Below are 21,207 nucleotides of genomic sequence, written 5' to 3' on the forward strand. Positions count from 1 at the left end.
GGAAACAGTATAATACGTCAGTTTCTAGTTAATACCAGCGTCTCATAGTTACCTAGTATCCGTGCCATCACAACGTATACGTGAACCAAGGGCTTTTATCTCCCTCGTCCATGGTATCCAGAAAGAGCTGTTCCCTGGCCTCTTGAGGTGTTTCATCAAGAATCTTCGCTTTCCTTCTGTTTCCGTGCCAGAACTTCCAAAGCTGAAGAGTACTCACCACGACCCCTAGCGCATATATGGAGACCTCGATAGAGTACCCTGTGTGGTATTCTGGCCGTTCGCGTTCGAGAAATATATTGGAACCTATGCATCCACCAGCAAGGTTGGCGAGCGAGAACGACAGCGCCATCCCAATCGCCCGCTTCCACTGTCCAGCCATGTTGTTTGCGATCCAGGCAACTACAGCCGGCGAGGCTGGGAACATGCTGCCACCAAGGATAAACATGGCGAAGTAGATAACTCCAGGCTGGTCGCGCGGCGAAACTGTCAAGCAGATAATGATTCCCACTATTGAGAGGCCAAAGGGCACAACGACTCCTTGATAGCGACGGCCAAGATAATCGGCGACATAAGCGTTGAGTAGAGTCATCAGCCCAGCGAAGGCATATACAGGGATCGTCAGAAGCTGTGCGTTGGCAGACCTAAATAGACATGTTAGATATGATACCTGTGTAATGGCTGCGTCAGTTGGAGATGTCTTACGAGTACCCAAGCAGTGTGATGGTCGTCGGAAGCCCGAAGGCTACCGAGTATGTTCCCATGCCGACGACTCCGAATAGGATCTAAGACGTGCTTAGCACTCCGTACACCATGCGGGAGTTTCCAAAATTCTGTCAGGGGTAAACATACACTGTTCATGTATACTGTTGAGTCTGTCAAAGCCTGGATCAAATACTTCCATTTAAACGGCCCCTCTTTGGCCGCCTGAACGTTCCCGTCGAACTGTAACCGGAGAGTGAGAAATCTTTTCTCTTCATCGGTAAGCCATTTGGCTGCCATTGGCGTATCACACACAAATGGCTGGGATAGGACAGCGATCATAACTGTAAGTAAACCCTCCAAGATGAACACCCATCTATAGACTGTTTAGTAGGCGGTCACTCTGCCGACATCCCGTTGACTTACCTCCAACCGCTGTATCCTCTGATGCCATCCATGAACCCGATTGCATATGCTAGAAGCCCCGAGAACGACCCGGAGACGCTCGCGGCGCAGTAGAAAATCGCTACTCGCCTTTGTTGCTCGTATCGCTTGTACCATGTTGTGCAGATATATGTGACTCCAGGAAACAAGCCAGCTTCGCCGAGCCCAAGGAAAAACCTCGCGGTGAGTAAACCGGAGTAGTTCTGCGCCAAGCTTTACGCCCTCAGCCGCCGTTGGCAGTGCAATTGGAATGAACTTACCCCATCAGAGTCATAGTAAGCCCCCAAACGAACATTATCGTCGGCAACCAAATGGACGGGCTGAGGACCTTGAGCATGAGATTGCTCGGAACCTCGAACACTGCATATGGAATAAAAAATATGGTGAGGCACCTGCGGGTGTTCCAGAATGAGCCGTCGAGCACGGATGGATTTTGGAGAAGCCTACAATGAATACTGCTGAGGCGAGAGACCCAAATCCTCTTCCAGCCCGTAAAGGCGTGCGTTGCCCATGTTTGCACGATCAATGTAACTAATCTGCTGTGTTCAGTCCTGGTGTGCTACCGCCGATGCCTGAGCGCATACCAGATAGAAGATAGATAAGACGGGCAGCAGTCTCCAGTCGACCTTCCGTAGGAGAGCAGCTTCGCGCTCCTTGTCGAATTGCGTGGCTAAGAACTCATACTCCTGTTTGTCGGACGAAAACGGCAGTCCAGACGCAGTATTTGTACTAGACTTGTCGAGGACGAGTTCGATATCGGTTTCCACAGCCATAATGGGGGTGAACTGCGAGAATGAAGGCTGACGACTTGTTTTGCGGCAGTTCGCTGAATTTATATTGGTTCCTCGGTCTTACGGCGGCCCTCCCCAGACCTCGCGGGCCTGCGGGGACGCAACTCATGCGGGGATCGGACTCCGAGCCAGTAGGAATTACTGTCTTTATTTCGTTGTTTTGCCAAGTGCAGGTTCTGTTTACCCCGGAACGAGAGACTGATATTGCGGGGAAAGCAGTTCTGGCTATTTCATTACCACCACCCAATTAGCTCGTGGGTACAGCTGCACCTTGGGTGGCGCAATTCAAGCTCGCTTGCACTGCCTCATGTACATTTTGGTTGCAATTATTTCAACAACCCTAGGTGGTCTATTTTATATGCTTCTCGTTAACCAGGACATAACGGTACCGAGCTGCGCCTTTTTCAAAGTCCCGTATCGCCTTGTTCGCATCTTTCATGGGGATGTTGACAATCCATGGCCGAATGTTCTTTTCCGCAAAAAAGTCTAGCATATGCCTGATCTGGCTGCGCCCGCCTATCAAGCTTCCACTCATACTCCGATGCCGAGAGAGTAGAACGAACACTAGTATAAACGTTAAGGAAGAAAAACGTATGATACAACAGGGAAGCTCTTACTGCTGAACGGCGGTGTTTTGTCTTCTGGGGCACCAAGTTGAACAAAGTGTCCGTTCAGGTCAAGAAGACCCATGTACCCCTCTATAGGCATGTCGGCGGATGACACAGTACACAAGATCAGATCCAATGTGCAGGCCTCCGATGTCGCCCAGTTGCTGTCTTCATCCGTTGCGATGAATCTTGTAGCACCCATTTTGAATGCGTCTTCTTTCTTTGAACTTGAGCGAGAGATTGCGACGACTTCTTCACAGCCAAGAGCCTTTGCGGCCATGATGCCTTGATCACAAATTAGCTTCTAGATCACCACTCCTCAGTATGCCATCATACCAAAATGACCTAAACCACCAATCCCAATGACCCCGACTCTTTTCCCGGGACCGGCGCGGTGCTGCAGGAGTGGGGAGAATGCAGTTATGCCGCCACAGAGCATAGACGCTGCAGCATCCGAGGGAATTGAGTCTGGAATTAGAAAGACAAATGCGCCCGGACCGCGCCAGAAGTCCGCATATCCGCCGTTTGCTTTGCTCCCGTCTGGGAATCTCGCATCATAGGTAATGGTATGGTTCGGACAGTATTGTTCGATACTATGGAGCGCAGTCAGCATTGGGTTGCAGCCAGACCCAATTGCAACTGGACTAGACCCTCACCCTTCAGCACAAGCCTTGCAGTCGCCATCTTGGTTGAGACAAGCCCCAGATTGAGCACCCACTCCAGCTCGGTCGCCCAAAGCGAGACCGCTAACATCCGAGCCCACGCGGACGACTATGCCGACAATCTCGTGCCCAACGCAGAGAGGGTAGTCTGCAGGCCGCCAGCCGGACCGGAGATGGTGGAGATCAGAGCCACAAACACCGCAATGGGTAATTTTGATTTCGACGTCCGTTGTCTCAAAGGGCTTCGGCTCGTATTCGGCCCAGACCATGTTACCATTGGCGGACGCGCGATCGTGTCCCAGCCAGCCCCAGAACTTGTTATCCGTTGCCATTCTGTGGAAAATGGGCGGATTGAGCCTCCAAGCAATTGGCGATAGCGACCTGGGAGATTTACATCCAGGATTCTGGGCGCGACTTGTGATTTTATGATGCCGACCCGGAGGACTAAATCCGCGGACCACGCAATCTGCCTTTATCGTGCCTCCGATCTATACACAGCCCCTATTCACGGACACGGATTGCCGAAGGGATGTCGCAATGTTTCACGAACGCGCTTAAGATTACTTGCAGTAGCATAACACTTATACATTGCATTTGACTATCTGCCGCGTTATGGCACATGGCCCGAGGTGCTCTATGCTGCCTGCTCTCCGGGGTATGGTCCCCCCCTTGTACCTGCTAAGAACTGCAGTATGTTTCAGCGCCGCCGCAATGGTCATACTCCGGGATCGCCTGTGCTGCAAACAAGGCCTCCGTCCACCACAAGCTCCGACCCTGTAATGTATGCAGCCTCCCGAGCTGCCATGAATACTACAGCATTTGCAACGTCCCAAGCAGTTCCCATGGCGCCCATCGGCACCTGCCGGTCTCGCGTTTGGCGGAACTTGTCGTATTCGCCCCCAGCGTATTTCTCGGCGAGCCGGTGGACGAGAGGCGTGTCTATCAACCCCGGGGTGACAACATTGACTCGAATCTTCCGAGACGCGTACATCACCGCTGTCGTTTTCGTAAATTGGACAATTGCCGCTTTTGCTGTCGCATACGCAACCTGCGGCTTTCCGATATACCGTAATCCCGCAACGGAAGAGATGTTGACGATGCAGCCCCCGCTGTCCTGCTTTTCCATGATAGGAAGCACCAAATGAGTCGTCAGATACACAGACTTCAGATTGATGTCGATTTGCCCATTCCAGGTATTCTCCGTCATTGTTGCCGGATCCCCAGGCTCGCTGCGGCCGACGTTGTTGACGAGAACATCGATTCGCCCGTGCTTCGCAACGCACGCACTAACAAATGCTTCCATACTCTCCGCTGAGGTGGCATCTGCCTGCATGACGGTGATAGTGGCGTTTGCCGTCCGCTCGAGGATCCTCCAGCGAGCTTCCTCCGCCGCTGCTAGGATTATGTCGCAGCCAAAGACCGTCGCTCCCTGGCTCGCAAACGAGGCGCCAATTGCGAGTCCATTTCCCCACCCGACCCCCTGGCATCCGATCCCGGTGATGAGGACAACTTTTTCTGTAAAGTCGAGCATTTTTCTTTTTTCATAAACTAGAGTTGCGGCCGGCGATGGTGTGCGAGGCGATTCGTGTCATACAAGACGGCAAGGGATGCGTGCTAGAAATATAACAGACATGGGCAGAATGTCTCAGGACTAGGCCCGGTAATCGAAGTCCGACTGTTCCATTCATCCATTACTAGGTCTGGCTATCAGAAAAGACTCACATGCAGGGTGAGAACCAATCCGTAGTACGGTGGTTATGGGTCAAAAATAGAAGAAAAATAAATTACTGTATACTGGCTTCATTGGGATGGAATGCCTCAATTAAGCTGCCTGATCAACTATATGACGACTATTCTAGCCGGAAGCCCTTGTAGCCCCTGTCTGTCACATCCTTCAGGGTCTCAATGTAGTACGGAATCCCTCCGGCAAAATTCAGCGGCTCTTGCACCTTGCCCGGGATATTCGCGCCATTGTACCACGACGCAGTGAAGTGGCGCAGATTGGTCACACTGAATTTCTGCACCAGCTGCTTCCACTCGTGCTCGGACTCAGGCACAGCGTCAATCCGCGTCACCTTGCTCGCTCGCATATGCTCCAAGGTTCGCGTGATCCAATCGCCCTGGATTTCCACGCAGGTCGGCCCGTTGCTAAACGCAGTGGGCGCTTGCGGCCCAAACGTGAAGAAAAGGTTGGGGAAGCCGGCAGAGGTCATTCCCAGGTATGTCAGGACCCCGGCTTTCCATTTGTCGGCGAGGTATCTTCCGCCGCAGCCACGAATCGAGATATCGTTGAGGCCGCCGGTGATTCCGTCAAACCCGGTGGCCACAGCGACCACATCGAGCTCGTGGAGTGTGCCATCAGCGGTGACAATACCCTTTGGTACAAAACGAGCAATAGGGTATGTCTTGGTGTCGACGACATGTACATTTGGACGGTTAAACTGCTCGTAAAAGTTCACTTCGAGGGCTAGGCGTTTGGCACCGAATGGGTGAGGCGGCTTTTGGGGCGCCAACAGCTCTGCGGTTTTGGGGTCGTTAATCCGGGGAAGTGTTTTCGATCGCCAAAAATCATACGCATGCTGGTTTGCTTCGAGGTTGCGGTTCATGTCGGAGTAGTTGTTCATCAGAAACCGGAAGCCGCCCTGCAGAGTGTCAGAGCAGCAGTCAATGGAGGGGGGTAGAAAAGAGGAACTTACCATATTCCACAGTTCCTCGAACATCTCCTGCCGTTCTTCAGGCGACGCCTCCAGCATCTTCTCCGGCCGAGGCTGGAACCGGAACCCTCCAAAGGTCGAGAGCCTGGCACGGAAAACGGCGTCGTAGTCTTCTTTATCCTTAGTCTGCTCTTCCTCGGTCAGGTTCCGCTCCTTCATGGGGCAGCACAGGTTAGGGGTCCGCTGGAACATCTTCAGATCGCCATCGTCGCCGATCTCAGAGGCCCATTCCTGCGTGATCTGGACTCCTGTCGAGCCGGAGCCCAGGACTGCCACACGCTTCCCGGCCACATCCACACCTTCCTTTGGCCAGAACGAGCTGTGGTGGATCATGCCTTTGAAGGTATCCAGGCCCTCCCAATCGGGGATATAGCGCTTGGCAGAGAATCCAATTGCCGGGATAAAGAAGGAGGTCTGGAATGTCTTGCCCGTGTCACAAACCACGAACCAGGTGTTTGTCGCCTCATCAAAGGTAGCTGATTCCACTTTGGTATGGAAAAGCGTGTCCTTTTTCACGTCCAGCTGCGCGTCGACATGCTCAAAGTAGCTCCGGAGGTCGGCCGAGTTGGCGTAGTCGGTCTTCCACGTCCATCCTTTGTAGACCTCTGGCATCGAGTACGCATACAGCGGATACTGGGTATCTGCTCTGGCACCAGGGTAGCGATTCCAGTGCCAGACACCGCCCAGGCCAGATCCGACTTCGACGATTTTTACTTTGAAGCCCCGTTTGCGGAGCTGATGCAGGAGGTATATGCCTGCGAATCCGGCACCCACGATCAACGCGTCCAGTTTCTCTATATTCTGGCCCCCGTTATTGTGGGCTGTGTGATGGCCAGCGTGGCCATTCTCAACAGGCACCGTCATGGTATCGAAGTATTGTGGGCCTTGTAGCAGGTAATCGGCGTGAAGCCACAGTTGTAAACACTTTTGTAAAGTACAGTGTCCAGTAGGCTGTAAGGTGAACTGAATGCTTTATTGAGTCCTAGATAGCCCCAATGTACACACCTTCGTCACAGCGGGCCATGAAAGTTGGCTGGAGGCTATTTGCGAGCGGACATAGGGCACCGAGACTTACTTACCACCGCCGCGGACACCCATGTCCGAAGACACGCATCGCACAGCATTAACAGACACCAAGTCCGCTACGTTGATGGCGGTGTCTGGCCAATATTACGAAAGCAAGCTGTGGTAATATGTGGGATTCTAATCTCAGAGTAGCAATTCTCGTAGAACACTGAACTGGAAACGATTGAGGTACATATCCGACGCATGCTACGATACAAAAACTGGAAACTCCAATGGATCCTATTCCCGTACGTCATATCGCTTGCCATCCGTGATCAGTGCTAATGACAGCGCCATTAAGGTACGTAGCCTGATCTGAGCAGGCAAACACAACCAGCTTCGCCAGATCGTCAGTGTTGACTTGGCCTGGATTGACGCCGACTGATTTCCAAGCGAGCGCCTTACCCTCCTCGTTCACACCATCCACGTATGCAGCCCGGATGTTTGTCTCCATCAACCCCGGCATGATAATGTTACTGCGGATCCCCTTGGTCGCGTAGTGTGCCGCCGTACTCCTCGTCAATCCCACAAGGGCATGTTTCGTAGTGGTGTAGGCAGCTCCAGCGATCCCCCCACGGAGCCCGTTGATGGAACCAACGGTAAGAATGGCCCCGCCCTTGCCATCCGGACGGTCGTCCCGCAGAAACTCTTGCACTGATGCCTTGGTCACCCGCGCGGGGCCTGTAAGGTTGACGGCCAGGATGCGGTCCCAGAAGGCCATGTCGAGGTCGCCGATCGGGTCGAACCGGTCCATGATGCCTGCGTTGTTGACGAGGATATCGAGCTTCCCGTACTTGTCGCGCGCGGTCTGGATGAGCCTGTCGGCCAGGTCCCGATCGGTCAAGTCCCCTGCGACGGAATGGACAGAGCCGAGGCTGGAGAGCTCTTGGTGCGTGCTTTGAAGCATGCTCTCGTTGACGTCGGTTATCACGACCTGGGCCCCGGCGTCGAGAAATGCCTTTGCAATCGACTTGCCGAACCCGCCAGCGGCGCCTGTGATGAGGGCGGTTTTGGAAGCGAGCAAGGTGGTCATGGTGGATGAGACCGTGTATTGCGTACAATGTAGTAGGAGGAGTAAAGGGTCAGATGTATTCGGCGTGCTTATATAGTGAAATAGAACTGTCTAAAGGTCGGATAACGGCCTCCGGATGGCATGTCGAACCTATCGAAATACCATTCGACCAATGCCCCAGTACTAGGTATGTAGCCGTCTTTCTATGTGGATTATATGCCAACAGAACCGCGTCATCGGAAATATACTTTGAGCACTAAAACATCCCACCAACTACAAAGTCACACCAGAAGAACAGCCCAGTGACCAGGCGATGGATTGTACAATGAGGCAATCCCATTTCCGACTAGATGGAAGACTTGCGAACCGCCGAAACCCGTGAGGGAGACCAGGGAAAATGTGAACGCGCGTGTCAACTCTGCCACAAGTAAACTGTCAGTGATGACATGCAGTACGGAAAGAAATCTCCCAGAGAACACTCTTACCCTGCTTTCTTCAAAGTCTCTGCATAGAGTAACCCATCGTCGCGGAGAACATCCCATCCGGCAACCAAAATGCTCGTCTTGGACAAGCCGGTGACCTGTCCAGCCGTCGCGAGACCCGAGTTGAACAGCGCATCAGTCTCCGGCTCGACCTTCATAAGCTCGGCAAAATGCTGGATTCGCGTCAGAGGCAAGATCGGTGCATCTTTGTTCTGCTGCGGGGCAGACCATCCCTTATCAGCAAAGGGGTGTGCCGCTGGATGGATCAGCCAGGGAATACAGAGGACCTGTCCCCGAGGCTGGATCAAGGGCCCGGATTCCGCTTTTCTTGCCTCGAGCTCCTTCAGAGCAACCGATGCCGCGAGCCCTGCCCCCGCGGAGATGCCTCCGATCACCGTGGCCGCAGTGTCCCCGCCCATGGACTGGAGATTTGCCGACAGCCACTGGAACGCGTCCCATGCGTCGTGAAATGGGGTGGGATGGCAGTATTCGGGGGTATGCCGCGTGCAGACATGGACGACCATCAGCCCGGGCGGCTGCTCCCACATATCAACGATGCGCGCACAGTTGGCATTTTCGGACTCGATGTTCCCGAGCAAGAACCCGCCGCCGTGGAAGAAGATGTACACGGGAATTGGGGCTGCAGTTGTGGAGTGCTTGGCTCGGTAGACGCGAACGGGCACACTCGCGCCGTCTCTCGTTGGCACCGAATAATCCGCCCAGCTCACCCTCTCGCGTAGGCCTTGTCACGGTCAGCGGTTGCGCGTTGTAAAGTTGGGGAAGTGGCAGCTCGACGAACCAGATACATTCATTTCATTATCGGACGCCTTGACCCTGATTTCATTTGTCCGGCGCTGTAGCTGCTCAACCGTCTCTCCTTGTATAGGACCAGTATCGAGGATGGGTGCTTGACGGATCAGTGCATCCCATTCGTCAAACGGGCCTTGGTACTGCGAGAAACCGGCGGATGGAACAGACTGTGCCATTATCAGCAATTGGATTCGGAAGTTCTTGAGACGGAGATTGTAAGCGGTCCCCGACTGCGTTCAGCGTAGCTGGTGATATAAACGCCTCGACGCCTACATCTTCGGACAGACGCCTTTTCCGGTGTCTCCGGACGTCATCTTCCGAGGCTATTGGGTGGATACGCTCAGATAATGGATATGCTTCTTAGGCAAGTGGTCTTTTAACACAAGATAGTACACCCGCAGTTCCTGGCTCTTCCGGCCCACATGTCAAGTGGTTGAAGGGTTACCCAGCCGAGCGCTACACAATTATAGTCCGGATCAACTCATGACGGGCCTGCAGTGATAGAACAGAAGAAACAGTGAAAATTGAAGCGAATTGGTAATGAATTCGAGGCCGTAGTGGTAGTGGTACCACGGTGGATAGTTACGTTGAGCAGGCTCATATATTCTCAGAAGCAGGATTGAAACACTATAATATCCTCAAATCCGACTATCCCGTCCCGAATCCTCCGCCAGAAGCTGCGCGATTTGTTTCAGCCCATTGTCTTTGTTACTAACACTAATCGCGCGTCCCTGAGGCCCGGGATTGTTGTACAGCGGCACATGTCGCCACAGCTGCTCATCTGGATCCGTCACCTCCAAGATTGTGCCCGCTGGGTAGCGGCCATTGGAGTTCTCCGTCACGGCTAACATGGCATTGGCCAAGTCGGCCGGGTTGAGTAGGACATCCTTTGCTTGGTTGAACCATGTCTGCACCTGCGGTTCTTCCATGAGGAGTGGTGTGGCAACGGAGCTGGAGGTTCGCAGTCAGGTCAGTCGGGAACAAGTCTATCACGGCCACAAGTTTTCCTACACGCGCTCACTTACCCTGGACAGATACAGACAACGCGGATCCCGCAGAGATCCTGCAAGCCCGTCATCCCCCGCACGAAACTAACCACACCATGCTTCGACGCCTGGTACAGCGGAGTCACGAGGCTCGCCGTCTGCGCGGCAACACTCGCAATGTGTAGAATATGGCCCTTTTTACCTGCGCGCTGCATGCGGCGCACGGCAATCCGGGTCATTTTCATCGGGTGTAACAGATTAACGTCGAGGATTTTGTAATGGGAGTCCGGATCCCTATCAGCCCAGAAGCCAGCTGCTGGCTGCCGCGTTATTAGCTACGACCTCTAGATAGTGTGGCAGCTCTTTCGCTGTTTGTTTGGCCACGCTGCGTTGCGCTGAAAACCTACCGGCTCGTAGATGCCCGCCCCCGCGCAGACCAGATCTGCCGTCGTGCCGAATTCCTGTTCGACTCGGTCAAAGGCGCGATCGAGGTGCTTCCAGTTCGTGACGTCGGTTTCCTGGAAGAGGATGCGGGGTCCGTTTGGACCGGCTTGGTGGTTTAATGTGTCGATAAGGGCTTCGTTTTCAGGGCGCAGGCGCAGGTCGGCGATTAGCACGTTGCAGCCTCGTCCATGGAGGATTCTCGCAAAGGCGAAGTTTATGCCGGAGCCTGCGCCGGTGATGAGCGCGATTGCACCATCGAGTTGTGTGGCGGGCATTGTGTAGATCGTTAACAGCTTGGCCTGGAGAGTCGGATTCCAACAGGGAAGACAGAAAAAAAGAAAAGCACAAAGGGAAAGAAAGCAAAAGCAACACAACCGTCGATTGTCAGAAGCTCTATGTAATTATCTGACTGAATCGCGGCATCTCCCCCGCCCCGGCAGGAGCAGTCGTAGAAGGACGTCCGAATTTGCAATGGCGGTTCTGCAGTTCTTAGGGCTCGGACGTAGATGTCCGGGACTCACTCGCGACTACTCGGACTCTCCACGCGACCCCCCAGATAGCCGAGAGGAGCATGCCAGCTTACCACAGCATCCAGGTGGACATTGAAATACAGCCTGGTCTCAGCTGGTGCAGGCTTATTATAGTCTACTCAGCTTAATGCTCATTGTGCCCACCCCGTTCCTTGACGAGCAGCGACTACATATCACACCGACCATGGGATCAATCGGCAACAACGCAGCCGAGGACAGGACATTCGAACCGACGGCCTTGCAGGACAAATACCGGCAGGAGCGCGACAAGCGACTCCGCAACGGCGGCCTCTCACAGTATCACTCGGTCGAAGAAGATACTCTCCAGCACTTTGCGCGAGATGTCTGGAGCAGCCCTGCTCCGCGCCGCACCGTCGAGGAGCAAGTCGACTATCTGGTAATTGGCGCAGGATATAGTGGGATGCTATTGAGCGTCCGGCTAATCGAAGCCGGCATCACCAACATCCGCATCATCGACAAGGCGGGTGACTTTGGCGGTACCTGGTACTGGAACCGGTACCCCGGAGCTGCCTGCGATATTGAATCGTATATTTACATGCCGCTACTAGAAGAGACGGGCTACATTCCGACTGAAAAGTACGCGCGTGGTCCGGAGTTGTTTGGCCACTCACAGCGCATTGGCCGGCAGTATGGACTATACGATCGCGCTCTGTTCCATACCGAAGTTGAGAAGCTTGAATGGAATGATTCGTCGAAGCGATGGGACGTCAGGACAAGCCGGGGCGACCATATCCAAGCTCGCTTTGTAACCACGGCCGGCGGCCTGCTTCACAAGCTGAAATTCCCGGGGGTCAGCGGTATCGACCAGTTCAAAGGCCACAGCTTCCACACCAGCCGATGGGACTACGAGTACACTGGCGGGGACTGCAATGGGAATATGAAGGGACTGGCCGACAAACGGGTCGCAATCATTGGCACCGGCGCAACAGCCATTCAGCTCGTGCCGCATCTCGGGCGATCAGCAAAGCACCTCTATGTCTATCAGCGCACACCGTCGTCAGTCGATGTCCGCTTGGACCAGCCCACCAGCCAGAAATGGGCCAAAGGCCTGACCAAGGGGTGGCAACAGCGGCGTATGGATAATTTCAACATCCTCGTCTCCGGCGGCCATCAAGACGAAGACCAAGTCGGCGACGGCTGGACGGACATTCTCGTCAACCTCTCAGTTTCGGGCCAGAAGGTCGCCGCGAGCCAGAAAGCTGCAGACCCGGTCAAGGCCGCAAAGGAGCTCCAGGATAACATGCAGATGGCCGACTACCGCAAGATGGAGCAGGTGCGCGCACGGGTCGACGCCACAGTCCACGACCCGGCCGTTGCAGACTCTCTGAAGCCGTGGTATAACCTGATGTGCAAGCGCCCGTGCTTCCACAACGACTATCTCCCCACCTTTAACCGCCCGAACGTAACGCTTGTCGACACAAAGGGTGCGGGAATTGAGCGGATAACCGAAACTGGGATTGTTGCGCAAGGAGTGGAAACGGAGGTTGATTGCATCATCTACGCGTCTGGCTTCGAGTATGTCGGAAGTGACTACAGCGACCGCATGCGCATTGTGATGCGGGGGAGGAACGGGGTTGCCCTTGACGAGCACTGGAAGGATGGGCCGAGGACGCTGCACGGTCTTTATACGCGCAACTTCCCCAATCATTTCATCATGAGTATCACGCAGAGCGCAGTGGCGCCTAACTTCACGCACATGCTCAACGAGCAGGCCAAGCACATTGCCTTTGTCGTTTCGGAGAGCCTGAAGAAGGGCGCGACCACGATAGAGCCGTCCGCCGAGGCCGAGGAGGAGTGGGTGCAGACCATCATCCGATTGGGGAAGCTGCGAGAAGACTTCCTGCGGGAGTGTACGCCCAGCTACTACAACGACGAGGGTATAATATCGGAGAAGACCCTCAAGACTGGTCGATACGGCCTCGGGTCTCCGGCGTTCATTCAGCTTCTGGATGACTGGAGAAAGGCTGGCTCTCTATCGGGACTGGAGTTGGACGGGCAGCCGGTGAGGCACTCGGATGAAAGCATATCCAAGGCTCCCTCTGCCGCATTTATCACTACAGACAGTATAGTTCCTGCTGTGTAGGTTATATTATATATTGTCTTCAGTATCATTTGTTTCTAGTTGCAATCTATTTGGTTTATTGACCGTAAGGCAGTTAGTGAGATCCAGGGAATTAGGAAGTTACAGAGGCTTTACGGCGAAATAGGGGTGGTTTCTTATGAGGAATCTAGAATTATTAGCTTCGACGAATTATTAGCAGCGAAGGGACTGTTGGTTTAGATGCGTCCCGCCACAAAATGAAACCGCCACAGCCTCGAGTACTAGTAAATAATACTAAACACCGAGCTTTAGGCACCAGAATAAACTACCTCTATAGGCAAGAGCGATGCTAGCTAAGCCTGACGCGTCATTGATACCTCTGCTAGTACTAACCACACAGATCTAGTATATGCTCGGCCCTGCGGCAGATTAAATCGTGGAGCGAGGGCCAAGAATTGCACAGCCTCCCGACAACGGCCTGTGCGTGTTGATGTGGCTATTGGATTTGGGGTCGTTTTGGCAAGGATGAGGATAACTCCGGAATAGTCCAGATAATGAAACTGATCCTCAGGCTCTTTGCTGAGTGGAGCATATTCCCCAGGCGGTTAGGCTTCATGCAGGTGTATGACAGTGGGCCTGTCAGGCTCTTTCCTATTGGTTTCCGGTGTCGACTTTTCAGGATGTGGAATGCTGCCTCTCCGCCTCAAAAGTAGGAGGCTTGCTTTCTATTGGTGGATAGGGGTGGTTCTGCTGGCCCGCAACATCCATGCTCTTGTGAGGAAGATCAGTGGGGCCACAGGCATACCTAACTGATTCACAACCCAGCTGGCCTGACCCGGAGAGATCTTTTGCAGCTCTGAACACCGCTTGATAAAACAAACACCTTCTCATCTGAATGCTCAAATTCCCTATTGCAATCTAGCTCCACGTCTTACCGGTCCACACAGGAAGCAGTGATGCCGTCACCTTATCTAATTGATGTCCACGCCTCGCCAAGTGCTTCTCCGCTCGAACACAGCTCCCAAGACGCTTAATTTGAATGACTCCATGCATAAGCGGTTTGCGTTAACCTATGAGACTGACTCGTATATAGGCCAAGCGTGAATACAAAGATCAGGGCTCGGCATGACGCGTCTGCAATTTGTATATCGCTCGACCCACCAGCCATAAATGATATCAGTGAGCGGAGAGATAAATACACCAGTGCCTTGTTGTGTAGACGGTTTTCAACAAGTTTCCTCTGTGTCCTCACTATACAGCCCAGTAACTATCTGATATATATCGGCATGGCGTCTGTCATGCGTGCCGTCGCCCTTGCTGGCGCGTTCAACATCACCGTCATCGATGTGCCCAAGCCGACCATCATCAATGCAACTGACGCCGTTGTGCGCATTGCAGCGAGCGCCATATGCGGTAGCGACCTACACAGATACCACGAGAACTCAGCTTCGCCTGACAACCCTGAACAGATAGGCCACGAGGCCATTGGGTATATAGAGGAAGTTGGCGACTCTGTCGAGACACTGAAGTCGGGCGATTGGGTCGTTGTTCCATTCGCGTTTGACGATGGCCACTATCAATATGGACCCACGATTGACGAACCATTGGCGTCCTCTACAGGAATGCAAGGTGAGTTTATCTAAATCAAAGTGATCCTTGCGACTGCCGTGCATACTAATATGTTTCCTCCGTCCTGCAGCCGAGTATGCGCGCATTCCGTACGCGGATGACTCACTTATGCCCGTGCCCATCAACAGTAGCGCAAATGCTTCCACTGTTCATGACTATCTCTTCATGTCCGATATTCTCGCTACAGGCTGGACAGCCCTTGACTTTGCCGGCCAGGGTCCTGGAGATACGGTTGCGGTATTCGGTGCCGGACCCGTAGGGCAAATGGCCATTCTTTCAGCCGGGGTGCGCGGCGCGTCCAAGATCTACGTCGTAGACCATGTGCAAGACCGCCTGGATCTGGCCGCCTCCCACGGTGCCATCCCGATTAATTTTGCGTCGGAGGACCCGGTGGAAGCGCTGCGCCGCCTTGAGCCGGCTGGCATTACGCGCGTCGTCGACTGTGTTGGGTACGAGGCCGAAGACGCACAGGGTAATGTGAACAGCAGCATTGTGCTGCACCAGGCTGGACAGGTAGTGGCGCCGCAGGGCGGTATTGGCGTCGTGGGAGTTTACGGGAGTGGAAGTCAAGCGCAGACGATTGACATCAAGCCTCTTTTCATGAACAACTTCTCCGTGCGCGGAGGCGTGTCGTCCCCGCTGGATCTCGGCACCGAGATGCTCAACCTCATCGCGACTGGTAACGTGCATCCAGGCTCCATTGTCAGCGCCGTTATCGGGATCGAGGATGCGCCTGAGTACTACGCGCGGTTCAACCGTCGTGAGGAGACAAAAGTCGTTATTGAGTTTCCTTTGAACGGAAATCTCAGCTCCAGGCACAACAAATAACTTGTATTCAACGTTGTTGGAATGATATCATTAAGAAGCTCATTGAATAGTATTCTTGTTATGTATTTATAACACTAATGCGTACGTTCTCATTTTAGTTAGAATATATATATCTGTTCCACGGCTTCCCATCTTCCCCTATCAATATAACTATACCCACTGCCCGGTACAAGGCTGCATGTAGCTACAAACTAACGGGCCATTAACCCCCCATCAACGACAACAGTGGTCCCTGTGACAAAGTCGGAAGCCGGGGTACTGAGGAAAACAACAACGCCCCGGAAGTCATAGGGTGTACCCCATCTCCCAGAAGGTGTGCGCCCAGTGATGTACCCATCCATTTCCGGGTATTGATCAGTCAGGGAACTCGTCATGGCGGTCTTCGAATAGCTATTCCCACACCTTAGTACATCTCTCAATGGTTACGGTTACGGGTGGATTACCCAGGCGATATGCAATTAACTTGAATCCCGCGCGGTGCCCACTCATTGCTCATTGCGCGAGTCATCTGGAGTACCCCAGCTTTGGCTGCGGCATAAGCAGAGACATGCGTCATTGGGAGGTGTGCTGTCAAGGAGGCAAAATTGATGATCTTTCCTGGGCGTCTGAGATTCAAAAGTCGCGACCCAAATTCCTGCGCCGCAACATACGCCCCCTTGAGATTCACAGCGAATATCTGGGCCAGAAACACTGGTGAGCACATGTCACCAATTGAGAAGAATTTGTCTTCCTGACTTACCAGATCAATGCTCTCGTCGGTCATTTCTTCAACGGTTCCACGCCGATTTATTGTCGAAAAGTTTAACAGAATGTCCGGTACGATTGAGTCCTTCCAGATGTCACCAAAACACGTACGCAAAGCCGTGATGTTCCCGACATCGGCACTCCATACTCGGAGCGACCGGCCAGTCGCGCGGATCGACTCTTCCAACTCTCGTTCCGCCGGATCCCATGGTGAGACAATGGCGACAATGTCTGCGCCTGCCTCAGCCATCGCACGGCTCATTTCTGCTGCTAAGGGTTGCGTTGCTGTGACGGCGATTAGTACTATACCACGAAGTAATGTATTGTGTCCTGGGTATACTGAACCCCCGGTGACAATGGCAGTTTTGCCGGCCAGCGAGAACATATCTGCCACTGGAATACGCGCCATTGTTTGTTGAACAATATATACAGGCTCTGTTGGATTGAGATTTTAGGAGAGGCTGAAAGAGCACGGGTTTCGCCTCTTAATACCGCGGTGGCCGTGCATAGTTCTACCGCCGGAGGTCGATATCCGACTCCCTGTAAGCCTCCCGGAACCTTTCTGGGAGCTGGAATAATACAACTCCAGATGTTGTTGCTGTAGTGGGAATATATGTATATATTAATATACGGTCTGTTGGATGTACTTTACTAACACGCTACCCAGTAGCATGCTGATTGGAGACAACCTTCGTAGACCGAATCTGTTGTGTGCAAAAGTTCGAGCGGTGGCGTATTTATATATAATCGCGTAAAGTGGTTTTAAATGTAGTCTGAAAGTATTCAAAGAATAATGAAATAATAACCTCGTTATATTTTTATTTAAGAATTAGACGTATCTTACAGAGAGCTATATAGAATCTACCGTGCTGAAACTCAAATGCCAAATTATATATCCACCCGAATTTTTGAGCACGATAAATGGAAGAAGCACATTTTCTCTCACTTGATCCACTAGTAAGCATACTCGCCGCTATGCGTTTTCGAATACACATATCACCATCTATATCTAGACCAGATTTCTCGTCAACTAGAGCTTTCCTGATGGTGTTTCATCTAACATATCGCTCATCTCCGCCCTGGGGAACTCTGGATTCAGCGACGAGTCTAGCTGTTCAGCTGTGCTATCCTGCAGCTTGTCTAATTTTCCCTCCAGCATTTGTACCACCTATTTCCATGACGTTGGAACCATGGAACAATCCATATGTTGCGATGTATACCAACCGGCACCCAACAACTGTCCTAGTTAATAGAAATGGTATTACGTTCTAATAGTTATAACACCCGGATTTATCGGGCGGACAAGTTGGATAACCACCTCAGGGTGACAGCTACAATATTCGCACTTTTGCCTGGCTAATACTCCAGCCCCAGGTATAGCGCATTGATTCTGCCGTGGAACTACAGGCTGCTGACATGTTCAATTTAATAGGTCGAACCGAGAACTGAGGAACCAGGGCAGTGGATCCCTAGCGGAGACTGGGAGCTGCAAGCGGATGACAATCTCGTTTTGATTTATAGAACCAAAAACCTGACATTCAACGGATCCACGCATACAGTGTAACAATTTTGGCCAGACCGAGGATGCCCTATTACGGGAAAATGCGCTTGTTCAGCGAGAGATTTAAAAGGCCACGGGCAGCCCACAAGACCTGGCACAGCAGTATTCTCTTATTTTCATCCCTTATCTCAGCGAACAACCCGTCTCAATCCATACACGATGGCGCATCTTTGGGTCCCTGCTCCGGAGCCAGCCACTGAGCTGGGGAGATATCGCGTTCTATCGTCAACTGCGGGTGTTCGTGTCTCACCCCTGCAGCTTGGAGGAATGTCTATTGGGGATGCCTGGCAAGATTCCATGGGCTCTATGACCAAAGAATCGTCATTCAAGTTACTGGACGCATTCTACGAAGCAGGGGGAAATTTCATCGACACAGCGAATAACTACCAGGATGAACAGTCCGAAGCCTGGATTGGCGAATGGATGGCCCAGCGCCAGAACCGCGACCAGCTGGTGATTGCAACGAAATTCACTACGGATTTCCGATCCTACAAGCTCGGAAAGAACAAGGCCCCTAATCACACCGGCAACCATCGCAGAAGTCTGCATATGAGCGTTCGCGAGTCCCTCAAGAAACTACAAACCGATTGGATCGACATCCTGTATCTTCACTGGTGGGACCACACCACATCAATCGAAGAGATCATGGACAGTCTGCACATACTTGTGGAACAAGGCAAGGTTCTCTACCTGGGTATCTCGGATACCCCGGCCTGGGTTGTCTCGGCTGCGAACACCTATGCCCGCTGCCATGGCAAGACACCTTTCAGCATTTATCAAGGGAGATGGAATGTTCTGCTGCGCGACTTTGAACGGGAGATCATTCCAATGGCACGCCACTTTGGAATGGCCCTTGCCCCATGGGACGCGCTGGGCGGTGGTAAATTTAAGCGAAAGGAGGAGGTTGAACAACGCAAAGCTCAGGGCGAGGGACTGCGAAGTATACTCAGTCCAGAGCAGAGTGAAGACGAAGCCAGGATGAGTGCCGCGCTTGAGAAGGTGGCAGGTGAGCACGGCATCACATCGCTCACTGCAGTGGCGCTTGCATACGTGATGGCCAAGGCTCCGAACGTGTTCCCCCTCGTTGGCGGGCGCAAAGTGGAATATCTTCAGGACAACATACAGGCGCTCAAGCTTCGGCTGACAGAGAAGCAAATCGAGTTTCTCGAGAGTCAGACGGTGTTTGATATTGGCTTCCCAGGCAACTTTATTGGCCCCGACCCCAAGGTGACAGGCAAGGCATCATTCCTTCTAGCTGCCAATGCCAATTATGATTTCGTTCAGGAGCCCCGCTCCATCACGAGCCCTGAATAGGAGGTGGCATTGAAATAGAGGAACGTGTCATTCTGGTTAGCTTGCCTGCGAGTGTATATTTGCCGTAGCATATTATTTACAGCAAGTTAGTGTCGGTATTAATATAGCTAAACCCCGTACTTCCAAGCAATCGGAAAGTCTCCACAGTAGTTCTCTGCAATACGATCAAGGCCTCGAGACCGGGCTGAATCATACTTGGCCAGCCGATTCCTTACATGATGAAATTTTGTACTTAAGGAAGAATGCACCTAGCACTATGAGTCTCGCCACCGCCGCGTGCTATCTGGAGCCATCCATGGTACTCCAGATCCAGCAACCACTACGAATCGACCAACCAGGTGCGATCTGTCATCAAGTTGCATGGCCCATCAAAGCCACCGGAACGTTCGGAGAGTCCGGCCGTTAAGCTCATCTACTCCCCAGCTCGGCCTATAAATGACGTCCTCTCGTCACTCAATAATCGGTCTTCCAAACCTCGCAATCATTATTTCTTTCCACTCTATCTTTCTACAAAAAGCCAGCATGAGATACGTGCAACTCGGAACCAGCGGTCTGCGCATCGCTCCAATTGGAGTGGGATGTATGAGTTTTGGAAATCCTGAAGGCCGCTTCAAGTGGTCAATCCCCGAAGAAGAAGCCCTTCCTGTGCTTAATCATTGTTATGAATCCGGCCTAAATTTCTTCGACACGGCAAATGCCTATTCTAACGGCTTGTCGGAAGAGATACTCGGCAAAGCAATCAAGAAATACAATTGGCGACGCGAAAACATTGTTATTGCAACCAAGCTGTGGGCGCCTGTCGGCCGCGGCCTCGAGCAGCCGATGGCGATGTCTGATGATGAGAAGGATAACTCTGGATACCTTAATCAGTATGGCCTGAGTCGGAAGCATATCTTTGAGAGCATCGATGCTAGCCTGAAAAGGCTGGACCTACCCTATGTCGACTTGCTGCAGATCCATCGCTTCGATCCTAGGACTCCTGTAAAGGAAACAATGGAGGCACTTCACGACATTGTGAAGGCAGGCAAAGTACGCTATATTGGTGCTTCATCCATGTGGGCCCATCAGCTCCTTGAGTACCAGTATACCGCTCGCATCCACGGTTGGACGGAGTTTATATCGATGCAGAATCTCCACAACGCTATATATCGGGAGGAGGAGCGAGAGATGTACCCTGCATGTGCTAAGTTTGGAATCGGTGGAATCCCCTGGAGCCCTATTGCAATGGGCTTTCTCGCCAGGCCCTGGCGTGAATTCTCCAATACTACACGCGGGGAGGGGCAAGGGCAGGGCTTCCTTGGTCAAGCCCCTACAGAGGCAGACAAGAAGATTAATGAACAGGTCGAAAATCTCGCCAAAGAGCATGGTGTATCAATGGCGATTATTGCAATTGCTTGGTCGCTATCGAAACCTTTTATCACGGCTCCGATTCTGGGAATGAGTAAAAAGGAAAGGGTTGACGAGGCGGTTGCAGCTATATCATTTACGCTTAGCCCCGAGGAGCTGAAGACAATTGATGACCTCTATCAACCCCGGAATGTTATTGGACATCAATAATGGAAGCATTGTTGTGCTCTGCAAAGAAGTGTGTCATATATAGGGTCATAATGAGGATATGCAATGGAGCTCGATGGTTTAACCGAATAGGAGGCTGCCTCCAGGGTTCTACTCTCGCAGTAAACCTAGAGCCATCTAAAGATTAAAACAGTAGCCGAGATATATGTATCACTAATTAGGGATAATAGTGTTTCCCCTTTTTAATAGAGCCGTGAAATAAGTATACGTAGAATAAACCAGAATTACCTGTTTCAAGGACTAAGAA

At 52.5% G+C, this 21,207-nt stretch overlaps 12 protein-coding genes across 12 annotated transcripts; 4 read left to right on the forward strand and 8 right to left on the reverse strand.

The window, feature by feature from the left end:
* Positions 1-67: 67 nt before the first annotated feature.
* Positions 68-1,916, reverse strand: APUU_51534A (uncharacterized protein; the record flags this gene model as incomplete). The annotated part of the gene is made up of 7 exons (XM_041706653.1): positions 68-641; positions 703-782; positions 850-1,075; positions 1,126-1,356; positions 1,404-1,535; positions 1,591-1,679; positions 1,728-1,916. The coding sequence occupies 7 exons, from the start codon at positions 1,914-1,916 to the stop codon at positions 68-70; spliced, it is 1,521 nt and encodes a 506-aa protein (XP_041559017.1).
* A 367-nt stretch (positions 1,917-2,283) lies between these two features.
* APUU_51535A (NAD(P)-dependent alcohol dehydrogenase) lies at positions 2,284-3,536 on the reverse strand (the record flags this gene model as incomplete). Its single annotated transcript, XM_041706654.1, has 4 exons — positions 2,284-2,498; positions 2,552-2,827; positions 2,879-3,135; positions 3,199-3,536. The coding sequence occupies 4 exons, from the start codon at positions 3,534-3,536 to the stop codon at positions 2,284-2,286; spliced, it is 1,086 nt and encodes a 361-aa protein (XP_041559018.1).
* Positions 3,537-3,919: 383 nt separating this feature from the next.
* On the reverse strand, positions 3,920-4,735 carry APUU_51536A (SDR family NAD(P)-dependent oxidoreductase; the record flags this gene model as incomplete). Its single annotated transcript, XM_041706655.1, has 1 exon — positions 3,920-4,735. The coding sequence occupies one exon, from the start codon at positions 4,733-4,735 to the stop codon at positions 3,920-3,922; it is 816 nt and encodes a 271-aa protein (XP_041559019.1).
* A 319-nt stretch (positions 4,736-5,054) lies between these two features.
* On the reverse strand, positions 5,055-6,782 carry APUU_51537A (flavin-containing monooxygenase; the record flags this gene model as incomplete). Its single annotated transcript, XM_041706656.1, has 2 exons — positions 5,055-5,846; positions 5,901-6,782. 2 exons carry the CDS (start codon positions 6,780-6,782, stop codon positions 5,055-5,057), a joined length of 1,674 nt encoding a protein of 557 aa, XP_041559020.1.
* A 454-nt stretch (positions 6,783-7,236) lies between these two features.
* Positions 7,237-8,016, reverse strand: APUU_51538A (SDR family NAD(P)-dependent oxidoreductase; the record flags this gene model as incomplete). Its single annotated transcript, XM_041706657.1, has 1 exon — positions 7,237-8,016. The coding sequence occupies one exon, from the start codon at positions 8,014-8,016 to the stop codon at positions 7,237-7,239; it is 780 nt and encodes a 259-aa protein (XP_041559021.1).
* A 252-nt stretch (positions 8,017-8,268) lies between these two features.
* Positions 8,269-9,463, reverse strand: APUU_51539A (alpha/beta hydrolase; the record flags this gene model as incomplete). Its single annotated transcript, XM_041706658.1, has 3 exons — positions 8,269-8,413; positions 8,481-9,219; positions 9,277-9,463. 3 exons carry the CDS (start codon positions 9,461-9,463, stop codon positions 8,269-8,271), a joined length of 1,071 nt encoding a protein of 356 aa, XP_041559022.1.
* Positions 9,464-9,925: 462 nt separating this feature from the next.
* APUU_51540A (uncharacterized protein) lies at positions 9,926-10,992 on the reverse strand (the record flags this gene model as incomplete). The annotated part of the gene is made up of 3 exons (XM_041706659.1): positions 9,926-10,238; positions 10,313-10,593; positions 10,681-10,992. 3 exons carry the CDS (start codon positions 10,990-10,992, stop codon positions 9,926-9,928), a joined length of 906 nt encoding a protein of 301 aa, XP_041559023.1.
* A 382-nt stretch (positions 10,993-11,374) lies between these two features.
* APUU_51541S (flavin-containing monooxygenase) lies at positions 11,375-13,351 on the forward strand (the record flags this gene model as incomplete). Its single annotated transcript, XM_041706660.1, has 1 exon — positions 11,375-13,351. The coding sequence occupies one exon, from the start codon at positions 11,375-11,377 to the stop codon at positions 13,349-13,351; it is 1,977 nt and encodes a 658-aa protein (XP_041559024.1).
* A 1,256-nt stretch (positions 13,352-14,607) lies between these two features.
* APUU_51542S (uncharacterized protein) lies at positions 14,608-15,766 on the forward strand (the record flags this gene model as incomplete). The annotated part of the gene is made up of 2 exons (XM_041706661.1): positions 14,608-14,938; positions 15,009-15,766. 2 exons carry the CDS (start codon positions 14,608-14,610, stop codon positions 15,764-15,766), a joined length of 1,089 nt encoding a protein of 362 aa, XP_041559025.1.
* A 191-nt stretch (positions 15,767-15,957) lies between these two features.
* On the reverse strand, positions 15,958-16,919 carry APUU_51543A (SDR family NAD(P)-dependent oxidoreductase; the record flags this gene model as incomplete). Its single annotated transcript, XM_041706663.1, has 2 exons — positions 15,958-16,156; positions 16,210-16,919. 2 exons carry the CDS (start codon positions 16,917-16,919, stop codon positions 15,958-15,960), a joined length of 909 nt encoding a protein of 302 aa, XP_041559026.1.
* Positions 16,920-18,230: 1,311 nt separating this feature from the next.
* On the forward strand, positions 18,231-19,385 carry AAD14_3 (aldo/keto reductase; the record flags this gene model as incomplete). The annotated part of the gene is made up of 1 exon (XM_041706664.1): positions 18,231-19,385. One exon carries the CDS (start codon positions 18,231-18,233, stop codon positions 19,383-19,385), a length of 1,155 nt encoding a protein of 384 aa, XP_041559027.1.
* A 522-nt stretch (positions 19,386-19,907) lies between these two features.
* APUU_51545S (aldo/keto reductase) lies at positions 19,908-20,942 on the forward strand (the record flags this gene model as incomplete). Its single annotated transcript, XM_041706665.1, has 1 exon — positions 19,908-20,942. The coding sequence occupies one exon, from the start codon at positions 19,908-19,910 to the stop codon at positions 20,940-20,942; it is 1,035 nt and encodes a 344-aa protein (XP_041559028.1).
* Between the last annotated feature and the right edge of the window lie 265 nt (positions 20,943-21,207).

This window comes from Aspergillus puulaauensis, chromosome 5 (genome assembly GCF_016861865.1).
Source record: "Aspergillus puulaauensis MK2 DNA, chromosome 5, nearly complete sequence".
Classification (NCBI taxonomy): domain Eukaryota; kingdom Fungi; phylum Ascomycota; class Eurotiomycetes; order Eurotiales; family Aspergillaceae; genus Aspergillus; species Aspergillus puulaauensis.